Source organism: Monodon monoceros, unplaced genomic scaffold, assembly GCF_005190385.1.
Source record: "Monodon monoceros isolate NGI ecotype Baffin Bay Population unplaced genomic scaffold, NGI_Narwhal_1 Super_Scaffold_18, whole genome shotgun sequence".
Classification (NCBI taxonomy): domain Eukaryota; kingdom Metazoa; phylum Chordata; class Mammalia; order Artiodactyla; family Monodontidae; genus Monodon; species Monodon monoceros.
Genome location: NW_021703774.1, coordinates 39,707,080 through 39,720,245, shown reverse-complemented (window position 1 = coordinate 39,720,245; position 13,166 = coordinate 39,707,080). Strand labels below are relative to the sequence as shown.

Sequence of the window (13,166 nt, the reverse complement as noted above, 5' to 3'; positions counted from 1 at the left end):
CCCTATACTTGCTTAGACAAGCAGTACATCTACTGATCTTCAATAGCACTTGTGAAGCATGACTAAATTCTAAGCAATAACTAAATGAATCTGTTAACAGAGAAAGAAAGTGAAAAAAAGGAAATAGAAACTAATTCTAGGTGGTAAAATTCCTCTCCTAAATAAGAATTCCAATGTTTAAATGAAATACGTGGGAAACCAAAAAATGTTGCTATAACTTCAAGGTTATTTATACTTCAAGAAGCAAGCTAGACAGAAGACATTCTTTTCAAAATTTTATTCCATTTCTAACAAAGGACCATGCAATCATCTAACTAAAGGACACTTACAAGAGTTTTCTGATGAATGGTTCACCAACAGTTGTTATTATAAAAGAGATTTCCCCAAAAAAGGATTAAGGAAATGGCAGAGAGTATGTTCATGGATAGGTTGGTTCAGGATTCTCCCTGGAAAAGGGGAACATCAAGCTACAAACTACAGCACAGCAATCACAAACTACAGCACAGCAATCACTACAGCACAGAAACACAACCCATTTTCAATTCTAACAGAGTTGTAAATTTTCAAAAGCAGAATAGCCTGGAATTGACTATTAATTCAACATAATTAATAGAATTCTAAGGAATAGTTCATACTAATCAACTGACACTTAAGTAAAAACAGTACTTTATCAATCAAAGGTACAAGTTATTTTCACTGCCATTTTGAAAGGATAGAGATATATAGATACAGATCTAGACATAGATATAGATATAGCCTTTTCTTCCTAAATAACAATATTACAATATTCTCTTCCTGGCTATAGGTGGGGGGTGGGGTGAGATATCTTAAAACCCCTAAGGAAAAAGTATGAAATCATTTTAAAATGTGTCTTTTATTGAACTCTTTTTAACAACAGGACAAAAACAAGTATCAGATCAGATATAGCAAGTAATGGTAATATATAAAAGTTAAAATATTATCTAAATATGTGTCACAAATTCAAACCAACTGGCAGCAAACAATCAACTTAAATCTATGAATCAAACCAGGTATGTACAGTAAGGAGTAGTGGGGCTTGTGGCTAAATAGATAGCGTATAGCCCACCTGAAGACATTAAAATGCAATTAAGAAAATAACTTGCAGAATCAAGACTGCCAATTTACAACATCTGTTTTAAACACTTTAGTAGGAAGAAAAAAGAAAAAAAAAATATATATATATGCTCTTCTAATCCTACTGTAAATAAGCAAGGACCAAAATGAAAGTAAATTTTAAAATGTTAAAAAAAAGCTAACTCCTCACAGTTAGGATTCCTAAAGGATATATAACAAGGATAAAGTAATTATAAATAGAGAATTCCACAGTTTTAAGCAAAAATATAACAAGCTGTTATTTCAGAAAGAGGGAAATAGTCTGTAAAAGAACTACAAAATTTTAAAAAGAAACATCTACACCCAAAGCTGTTTTCCAACATGCCAACTCAGTATAAAAATGAAAGTAAACGGAAACACATAATTTATTATTATGATCTTTAAAATTAGTACTAGTTACCAAATACTTTCTTTTTTTTTTTACCAAACAGGCATCATGATTTTGAAATAGGTAAAGAGGGGCCCTTAACTGATACTGAAATCTTATGAGTGGTAGTTATCAGAAAAATTATCACATTATTAAACGGCACTATAATTCCTGAAATTCTTATTTATATAACTTAACACCTACTGAAACTTAACATGTACTTAATAGGTCTGAAATAAGATACTTCAGCTATTGTTTAATGAATTGCAGACAACCTCCAGATAAACATACAAATACAAAAACTGACATACAAATAATTGTTTCCTCTATAAAGCATTTAATTAAATTTTTGTCAAATACATAAAATAAAATTTTCATATGGATAAACATGTTACCTCCTGGACATCCTCTGGATTTCTTCGTGAAACAACCTAAAACAAAGCATACACATAAATCATTTCATTACTTTCAACAGAATTTGTATGAAAAATTCAATTTGCTTAAAGAAAAAGAAATACTATATTATATCACTTACACAGAAGTCAGTTATATAATAACTTCGGTATCTGAAACACATACTAAAAAATTAAGCAAAAAGGCAAGTAAAATAAAGTCCCCATGCTAAAGTTCATGTATTATTACATTCACAAGAGAATGCCTCATGCTTTCCCTCTTACTTGACATAATTCTAACAGCTTGTCTATCCCCCTTTCCAGCCTACATATAAATCAGAAGCATAAAAAGCAGCTGCACCTGGACAAAGTATACAAAAGGATAGCACTGCTTTTTTTCTTTTTTTTTCTTTTTCGTTTTTTGGCTTTTTTCCTGTATTATTTCTTACAACTGTATGTGAATCTACAATTAGCTCAATAAAAATTTCAAGTTAAAAAAAAAACAGCAACCACAATGCTCCCATACACCACTATGTGTTAGAAGTAATCACTGACCTCCTAATGGTGAAGAAGAAAACAAAAGTAACCCATAAAAAATTATATACATCATCCTCATCCTTAAGGAGCTCCTGGCTGAAGGCATAAAACAGTAAACATGATAAGATGGCCATTCTGTAAGTACAGACTGAGAGAGGAACAGGGATGCGGGTGCAAATAAGACAGACAGAAAAGGTCAGGGAAAACATCAAAGATGAAGGATGAGGGGGAGGAGAGGATTCCAGACACAAGAGAAGGAATGCTGGACAAGCTGGAATGCAAGGAGCTTTAGGGTCGCTTGCGAGCTGCATTTTACAGTTAAATTCAAATTTAAATTCCTAAGACTGACTGCATATGGGCCTTTAAGGTGTGACTGGCACCTGGCATCATCCCTTACTATCCTGCAAGGCCCTAGGACCTAACCCCATTACCTCTTGGACCCCCACCCCATCTTTCCACCCACACAGATCTCTTTTCCAGGAGGTCAAATTTATCAAGTGCATCCCCACCCCTACCTGAGGGCTACCATGCTCACTGTTCCCTTTGCCTGAAATGCTTTTCCCCTCAGTATTTTCATGGGTTGTTCCTTCATCTCTTTCAAATCTTTACCCAAATGTCAATTTCTCAGCGAGGACTTTTTTGTCCTTCCTATTTAAAATACAGCTCTACTCACACCTGGCATTCTCTATCCTTTTCCCCTGATTTATGGTTTTCAAAATATTATGCTATGTATTTTACTTGTTATCTATTTTGCAACCTGTGTGTAGGCAAGGACTTTTGTCTGTTTTGTTCACTGCTATACTCCCCTGGCCAGTAGTTGACTTGTGGTAAATATTCAGTAAATATCCAAGGATTAAATTTTAAAAATTATATACATCATTCGGGGACAAATAATCCTATCAATATTCCCTGAGCAAGCCAAAAAGTCTAACACCATTTACAAAAAGCCAAAAAGTCTAACACCATTTACAAAGAATTCCTCACAAAATTTACAAAAAAGAAGAAGGCTGGGTGCTTAAATCATCAAACAGCATTGTAGAGTAGGAAAATCTCACATTAGATACATAATACCCTCTACGCAAACGTAAAAATCATGAATTTGATGCTACAGTATGTATTTTGCAGACACAAACAAAAAGATACATCAAACATATTAAAATGGTTGCCTGTGGATGAGAGGAAAAAAGTCCTTGATGACTGGTGACAATGAACTGGGAGATTACGATCAACTCAACATTACTCCTGAGGTCCAAAACAAAAAGTATACTATTTAAAGTCAGACAAACCTGGGTTCAAATTATAGTTGCTCCACTTACAGGTTTGGTCTCCTCTGTAAAATGAGGATAATACTCCCTAGGTTTGATCTCCTCTGTAAAATGGGGATAATAGTCCCTGCCTGGCCTGGCTGTAATTGACATCAAATACGAACAGAGCAAGAACTCCATAATTAAAAAGTCATCTCCCTCTCTCTCTTACTAGAGAATTTAACACAAGAATGCTAACAGAGGGACTTCCCTGGTGGCAGAGTGGTTAAGAATCTGCCTGCCAATGCAGGGGACACGGATTCGAACCCTGGTCCGGGAAGATCCCACATGCCACGAAGCAACTAAGCCCGTGCGCCACAACTACTGAGCCTGCACTCTAGAGCCTGTGAGCTGCAACTACTGAGCCTGCGTGCCACAACTACTGAAGTCCACACGCCTAGAGCCCGTGCTCCACAACAAGAGAAGCCACCACAATGAGAAGCCCACGCACCGCAACAAAGAGTACCCCCACTCGCTGCAACAAGAGAAACCCCGTGCGCAGCAATGAAGACCCAACACAGCCAAAAATAAATAAATAAATTTATAAATAAATAAATTTTTAAAAAGAATGCCAACAGAAAAGGTTTTCAATTTCTTGCCACTCTATTCTCCAATTTTCAGGATATAAAATTTGGTGAAATCTCTTAGCAATTTTCATTAATTTAGAACAGTGCTGTCCAATAGTACTTTGTCTGATGATGGAAGGAAATCTGCACTGTTCAACACAGTAGCCTCTGGCCACATGCTTCTGTGTGGCTACTGAGCACTTGAAATATGGCTACTGCAACTGAAGAACTTAATTTTTAATTTTATTTCATTTAAATTAAATTTAAATAGAAGTAGCCACATACGGCTAATGGCTACCATACTAAACAACACAGATTTAAAGTAAGAGGTTAGAAAGTTAACTAACAACCATATATTATTCAAATACTGGATTTTAGCTATTACTTTCAAATTCCAACCCTCCCCAAAAAAACTTTCCAAAAGTTTTTGGAAACACACACACCTTTCCAAAAGTATGGTGTGTTTCACATAATTAAATGATTTAATTTTGCCTCCTATAATTTTTTCTTATATTTTTGTAAAATGTGGTAACGAGAAGAAAGTTAGAGATAATCAATCCACTAATATCCACCCACCAAAAATAATCAACATATGATCACTGGCAATAAGATTTATTCAGCTGTTCCTTACATTCTAAGATGTACCTTTCTGAAAATTTACTGATTTCCTGAATTTACAACTCAATCATTTTATAAATATACTAAAGTACCTTGCTATTTTAAATAATCTTTTTTTACACATGCAAATGATCTTTTTGTGACAAAAGAAATTATTTCCTGGTTTGGTGTATGTATCAGAAGTATCACATTTTAGATTTTCCTCAGGTAAGCCATTCCAGAAATCAAATATATGTGTACTGCAATAAGCAAAAATACATTAGTAATCCCCTAATGATATCCACAATTTTAAAACCATTTCATCAGAAATAACCAATCTGATTATGATTCCTCATCCACACTCTTACTGGCTCACATACTTCTGCTGTGTGCTGGGGCTACAGTGGTGAGCAACAGAAAAGTCCCCGCCTTCACACCTCCCAGAGCTCACAGTCTGGTGGTGCGCAAGACTGTAGTGTGCTGAGCAACAGAGTAAGAAGTGCTTCATCCTAGGTGCTTCCCATGATACTGAATGCTCGCTGAATCCTCCTTGTCCAGACCACAGTGGCATCCCAGAAGCAGACAAGAACAGTTTAGTGACTTAAGACCTTCAATGTTTTCACAGTAAGTTACTCATGGTTATTACAGAAAATCAAAGCCTAAAGTACTCAAACTACCTAAGTGAAGGTCTTAAATTATTTTTTAATATTTATTTATTTATTTACTTTATTTTTGGCTGTGTTGGGTCTTAGTTGCAGCACATGGGATCTTTGTTGCAACATACGGGATCTTTCACTGTGGCATGAAGGCTCTTCATTGCAGTGCAGGGGCTTTTCTCTAGTTGTGGCACGCCGGCTCAGGTGTGGCGCATGGGCTCCAGAGCACGTGGGCTCTGTAATTGCGGCACATGCGCTATCTAGTCGTGGCTCACATGCTCAGTAGTTGCAGCATGCTGACTTAGTTGCCCCGCGGCATGTGGGATCTTAGTTCCCCAACCAGGGATCGAACCTGCATCCCCTGCACTGGAAGGCAGATTCTTAACCACTGGACCACCAGGGAAGTTCCAAAGGTCTTTAATTTTGAAGCTCCCAAATGGAACTTCTCTTCACCCTCACATACTTCTCATATGAAAGGGGGAAAATTTACTTAGGCATAGTTCAGAAAATTAAGTCAAAAGCTATTTCCTGAGCATTAATTATCCTTTTACCAAACAACATAAACAAAGCTTAGTGAAAATCATGTCTGGAAAGTAGAGGGCCTGATTCTCCTCTTTCCTCTTTGGTTTTTTTGCTTCTCTTTTGTAGGTTCTTCTTCCTCCTTCTACCCTCAACACTCTGTAATCACTCCAAGAATCAGTCCTAACTCTGCTTCTTAGCCTCCTTTTTAGTATTAAGAAAGTCCATATCCATGCTAATACTGTTCAAGGCACTGTGCTAGGCATGTGGCGGGGGGGGGGGGGGGCAGGGACCTTGACTTTGTGCATTTGCAAAGCATTTTATTGATATATCAGTGTTTCATGTTACTCTCTCAGCAACCTATGAATTAGGCAGAAGTGGTTATTATGAGTCCTCCTTTTACCCAACAAGGAAGAGATCCAGAAACTTGTGCAAGGTCACATGGCTATTCACTTTCAGATTGGAATGAGAACTCGGAGAGTCTGACTCCTGGTTCAGTGCTCTTTCTGTGGTACTCTACTGCATCCGTCCGTTCATCTGCAGTATTTTTAGCAATAGCTAACTTTACTTACTTCCACAACACCCTTCACTATTAAGTTTTATTTATTCTTTCTCTTACTCATTCAACAAATATCAGTGCCTACTCTGCTGCTAGGTACTGAAGCACAGTGGTGAAAACACTGGGTCTGACTCCTACATCACATTATAAAAATATAATCACTTGCCAAATGCATTACCAAGTTCAACCACTTGGTATCCCACTATAAAGATTCGGTATTCCCACGTGTGTAATCTCACTTAAATGAGTTAACAATGCGTCCTCTGAAATGAAAACCAAAAACACAAATGTATTAGGATAACATGAGTTAAGCCCAAATGTCCTTTAGTAGTAACTCTTTCTAACTAAATAATTCTCTTCAGCGGGACTGCCAAATTGACAAAAAATAAGAATATCAAATCAGAATCTGAAGAAAAATATCATCATACTGAAAATGAACGAAACTGAGCCCTCAGACCAAGATTTCTATAACTTTTAAAACTATATTAGCAATTATCTCAACAAGTAATATCAATTCCAAAACAAAAATACTGTAATTTCACCCTGATATAGGTTGCTAGCATTTAGTAATTTTTTTCTGGGAGAATTTCAATGTTTTGTCATAGAATTCAGCCTATAATTTCACAAAAGTTAGAATTTAAAGCAGTGATTGTTTTCATTTAAAGTTCATAAATTTCCACTGCAAGCGTTAGCTACCACTGGCTCAGTAAGTACTACACATATCTTGAAGAGCCTTTTGCTATAGAGAATTATATCACCAAGTCATCCTGCAAATTATTGTGCTAAAGCTGTGCTTCAAAAGCCATGCTACCACAGAATACGGATATTCTTTAACAATCGGTGCTCTCAAAGGAGGCTTAATGGTCAACTCAGTTTACCTTTGTTTTAAAAAAAAATTTTTTTTTTTACAGCAGAATTTCTCAAGGCCTGTAACACACTATTATGCCTAGTAAATCTCCAAAAGGAAAATATATAGTATTCCCCAAGGTCATTTATCTACTCAACTTTTTATTTTTATCATAGGTTATTTATTATTATTTGATTTATTTAGTGCAACACCTACTGAAATTTGAAACACAGTTGGGAAATGTTACTGCAACGTTTGTAGTCCATCTGCCTCGGTTAATGCCAATGACAAGTTCTGAATTTAGGAAAACAAATAAGGGCTCACAGTGAAGGTTAACTCTCTCTTACTGTGCTAAGAAATTAAATACTTTATTTCATTCGATCAACAAGACAATCTTGTCTGGTACAATGAGATAACCAAGGACCAAAAGCATATATTAGCATACTAATACTAATCAGATTAATCAGTAACAGACAGGACTGGATCTCACAACTCTGTGATTCCCAACAAAGCGCTCTTTCCAGGACATAACAGATCTACCCTCCTAGAGATTAAAATTCCAAGTAATATTCCTAATGCCTGTTAGGTAAACCCATTTGTCTTTCACAAAGAAATGCAAGTAAACCAAAAAATAGACATTGAAGAAGCACTTTGGCAGATCAGAAGGATCTAAAAAGAGAGTCTGAATACCAGCTCTGGCACTAGCTATAAACTGCTTTCTTGCCGGTTGAGTAATAAACCAAAGAAATGCGACCTTAAAATAAGTCTTCTTGCCCATCTTAAAAAAAAAAAAAAAAGAATGAATGTTGTGGCTTGGCCTAGCTAAGGCCCATAATAAACAACAAACCATGCTGTCATTAGGTCCTCTAAATCCTTTCCAGTGCTAACTTACTTTATCTACTTCTTAACAAGTTTTACCTAGTTTCCTTAAAAGTCAAGTGAAAGGCACTCTTTTATCTATTATCGTAATAACTCATAAGAATGATTTGAAATCAACCTCTTAACTCAGACATACACAAAAGAATTGTCTTCTTCATAAGATTAAGAGATAGCAACTGAAAAATAAAACTACAAAATTTATTCAAATCTAGCTATTGTATTTCCTACCAAAAATGATCACAAAATAAGTCCCTTTAGAAACAAATGGAAATCAGTTAAATATAAATTTTAAAAAGCTACTTTTATGAGCAATTTATTATAATCAAGTCTTCTGATGGCCACTTCACTATTACTATTCAGCTGCTAGTTTAGGGCAATAGCAGATCTAAGAGGATAAAATATTAACAAAAGTAACATATTGAAAAAAAAACTTAAGTGTCAAGATACAAATAATCAAACACAATGAAAAAAGAGAGACATGCCCACTCTTTTCATTTCTCAAAGATATAACTTTCCACACCTAGGAATAAACCTGACCAAGGTGGTGAAAGACATACTTGAGAACTATAAAACATTAATGAAGGAAATTAAAGAGGATTCAAAGAAATGGAAAGATATCCAATGGTCTTGGATTGGAAAAATTAATATTGTTAAAATGGCAATGCTACCCAAAGCAATCTACAGATTTAATGTGATCCCTATCAAAATACCCAAGACATTTTTCACAGAACTAGAACAAATAATCCAAAAATATATATGGAACCATAGAAGACCCAGAATTGCCAAAGCAATCCTGAGGAAAAAAATAAACAAAGCAGGAGGCATAACTCTTCCAGACTTCAGACAATACTACAAAACTACAGTAATCAAAATAGTGTGGTACTGGTACAAAAAAAGACATATGGATCAATGGAAAAAAATAGATAGCCCAGAAATAAACCCACACACCTATGGCCAATTAATCTTCGACAAAGGAGGCAAGAATATAAAATGGGAAAAAGACACTCTCTTCAGCAAGTGGTGCTGGGAAAGTTGGCCAGCTGCATGTAAATCAATGAAGTCAGAACATGCACAACATAAACCAAAATAAACCTCACACCATGCAAAAAACAAATTCAAAATGGCTTGAAGATTTAAACATAAGACCTGACACCATAGAACTCCTAGAAGAGAGCACAGGCAAAACATTCTCTGACATAAATTGTACCAATGTTTTCTTAGGTCAGTCTCCCAAGGCAATAAAAATAAAAACAAAAATAAACAAATGGGACCTAATCAAACTTTTGCAAAGCAAAAGAAACCATGAAAAAAATTAAAAGACAACCTACAGAATGGGGGAAAATATTTGCAAATGATGCGACAGACAAGGGCTTAATCTCCAAAATATACAAACAGCTCATACAACTCAACAACAAAAAGAACAAACAACCCAATCGAAAAATGGGCAAAAAGACCTTAATAGACATTTCTCCAAAGAGGACATACAAATGGCCAGTGGGCACGTGAAAAGATGCTCAACATCATTAATTATTAGAGGAATGCAAATCAAAACTATAATGAGGTACCACCTCACACCAGTCAGAATGTCCATCAGTAAAAAGTCTACAAATAACAAATGCTGGAGAGGGTACAGAGAAAATGAAACCCTCTTACCATGTTGGTGGGAATGTAAATTGATATAGCCACTGTGGAGAACAATATGGAGGATCCTTAAAAATATAAAAATAGAGGAAACCTCCACAAGCCTCTTAGATAGCCTCAATGACCAGAGGGCAAACAGCAGAAGCAAGAAAAACTACAATCCTGCAGCCTGTGGAACAAAAACCACATTCACAGAAAGACAGATAAGATGAAAAGGCAAAGGGCTATGTACCAGATGAAGGAACAAGATAAAACCCCAGAAAAACAACTAAATGAAGTAGAGATAGGCAATCTTCCAGAAAAAGAATTCAGAATAATGATAGTGAAGATGATCCAGGACCTCGGAAAAAGAATGGAGGCAAAGATCGAGAAGATACAAAAAATGTTTAACAAAGACCTAGAATAATTGAAGAACAAACAAACAGAGATGAACAATAAAATAACTGAAATGAAAAATACACTGGAAGGAATCAATAGCAGAATAACTGAGGCAGAAGAACGGATAAGTGACCTGGAAGACACAATGGTGGAATTCACTGCTGAGGAACAGAATAAAGAATGAAAAGAAATGAAGACAGCCTAAGAGACCTCTGGGACAACATTAAACGCAACAACATTCGCATTATAGGATTCCCAGAAGGAGTACAGAGAGAGAAAGAACCTGAGAAAATACCTGAAGAGATTATACTTGAACACTTTCCTAACATGGGAAAGGAAATATGCACCCAAGTCCAGGAAGCGCAGAGAGTCCCATACAGAATAAACCCAAGGAGAAACACGCCAAGACACATAGTAATCAAACTGGCAAAAAGTAAAGACAAAGAAAAATTATTGAAAGCAGCAAGGGAAAAACGACAAATAACATATAAGGGAACTCCCATAAGGCTAACAGCTGATTTCTCAACAGAAACTCCACAAGCCAGAAGGGAATGGCATAATAAAGTGATGAAAGGGAAGAAACTACAACCAAGATTACTCTACCCAGCAAGGATCTCATTCAGGTTCGATGGAGAAATCAAAAGCTTTACAGACAAGCAACAGCTAAGAGAATTCAGCACCACCAAACCAGCTCTAAAACAAATGCTAAAGGAACTTCTCTAAGTGAGAAACACAAGAGAAGAAAAGGACCTACAAAAACAAACCCAAAATACTTAAGAAAATGGTCATAGGAACATACATATTGTTAATTACCTTAAATATGAATGGATTAAATGCTCCAACCAAAAGACACAACCTTGCTGAATGGATACAAAAACAAGCCCCAAATATATGCTATCTACAACAGACCCACTTCACACCTAGGGACACATACAGACTGAAAGTGAGAGGATGAAAAAAGACATTAAATGCAAATGGAAATCAAAAGAAGGCTGGAGTAGCAATACTCATATGAGATAAAATACACTTTAAAATAAAGAATGTCACACGAGCCAGAAAGGACACTACGTAATGATCAAGGGATCAATCCAAGAAGAAGATAAAACAATTATAAATATATATGCACCCAACATAGGAGCACCTCAATACATAAGGCAACTGCTAACAGCTCTAAAAGAGGAAATGGACAGTAACACAAGAATAGTGGGGGACTTTAACACCTCACTTACACCAATGGACAGATCATTCAAACAGAAAATAAATAAGGAAACACAAGCTTTAAAAGACACAATAGACCAGATAGATTTAATTGATATTTATAGAAGATTCCAAAAACAGATTACACTTTCCTCTCAAGTGCAAATGGAACAACATTCTCCAGGATAGATCACATCATGGGTCACAAATCAAGCCTCAGTAAATTTAAGAAAACTGAAATCATATCAAGCATCTTTTCTGACCGCAACGCTATGAGATTAGAAATGAATTACAGGGAAAAAAAAGGTAAAGAACACAAACACATGGAGGCTAAACAATACATTACTAAATAACCAAGAGATCACTGAAGAAATCAAAGAGGAAATCAAAAAATTCCTAGAGACAAATGACAATGAAAACATGATCATCCAAAACCTACGGGATGCAGCAAAACCAGTTCTAAGAGGGAAGTTTATAGCTATACAAGCCTACCTCAATAAACAAGAAAAATCTCAAATAAACAATCTAACCTTACAACTAAAGGAACTAGAGAAAGAAGAACAAACAAAACACAACGTTAGCAGAAAGAAAGAAATCATAAAGATCAGAGCAGAAAAAAATGAAATAGAAACAAAGAAAACAATAGCAAAGACCAATAAAACTAAAAGCTGCTTCTTTGATAAGATAAACAATATTGATAAACCATTAGCAAGACTCATCAAGAAAAAGAGGGAGAGCACTCAAATCAATAAAATTAGAAATGAAAAAGGAGAAGTTACAACAGACACCACAGAAATACAAAGCATCGTAAGAGACTATTACAAGCAACTCTATGCCGATAAAATGAACAACCTGGAAGAAATGGACAAATTCTTAGAAAGGTATAACCTTCCAAGACTGAACCAGGAAGAAACAATATATGAACAGGCCAATCACAAGTAATGAAATTGAAACTGTGATTAAAAATCTTCCAAAAAAGAAAAGTCCAGGACCAGATGGCTTCAGAGGTGAATTCTATCAAACATTTAGAGAAGAGCTAACACCCATCCTTCTCAAACTCTTCCAAAGAACTGCAGAGGAAGGAAAACTCCCAAACTCATTCTATGAGGCCACCATCACCCTGATACAAAAACCAGACAAAGATACTACAAAGAAAGATAATTATAGAACAATATCACTGATGAATATTGATGCAAAAATCCTCGACAAAGGCTTCCATGGTGGCGCGGTGGTTGAGAGTCCGCCTGCCGATGCAGGGCACACGGGTTCCTTCCCCGGTCCGGGAAGATCCCACATGCCACGGAGCGGCTAGGCCCGTGAGCCATGGCCACTGGGCCTGCGCGTCCGGAGCCTGTGCTCCGCAATGGGAGAGGTCACAACAGTGAGAGGCCCGCGTATCTACCGCAAAAAAAAAAAAAATCCAACAACACATTAAAAGGATCATACACCATGACCGAGTGGGATTTATCCCAGGGATGCAAGGATTCTTCAATATATGCACATCAATCAATATGATACACCATATTAACAAACTGAAGAATAAAAACCATATGATAATCTCAATAGATGTAGAAAAAGCTTTTCACAAAATTC

The 13,166-nt window shown here is 36.1% G+C and overlaps 1 protein-coding gene across 6 annotated transcripts in view; it reads right to left on the bottom strand.

Annotated features, from left to right (window-relative positions):
- Positions 1–13,166, bottom strand: part of RPS6KC1 (ribosomal protein S6 kinase C1) — a 215,744-nt gene that overhangs the window by 194,105 nt on the left and 8,473 nt on the right. For 4 of the 6 annotated variants that reach the window (XR_003794328.1, XM_029227679.1, XM_029227684.1 and 1 more), the window contains exon 2: positions 1,897–1,932. The exons of 1 other annotated variant lie outside the window; for it this stretch is intronic. Coding sequence is in view for 3 of the 5 variants with exons in the window: in XM_029227679.1 (XP_029083512.1) it covers positions 1,897–1,932 (36 nt within the window). In the remaining 2 variants the exon portion in view is untranslated. Of the gene's footprint in view, positions 1–329; positions 447–1,896; positions 1,933–13,166 lie in introns of all 6 variants that reach the window. One more of the 6 variants, XR_003794329.1, reaches the window with a different exon arrangement.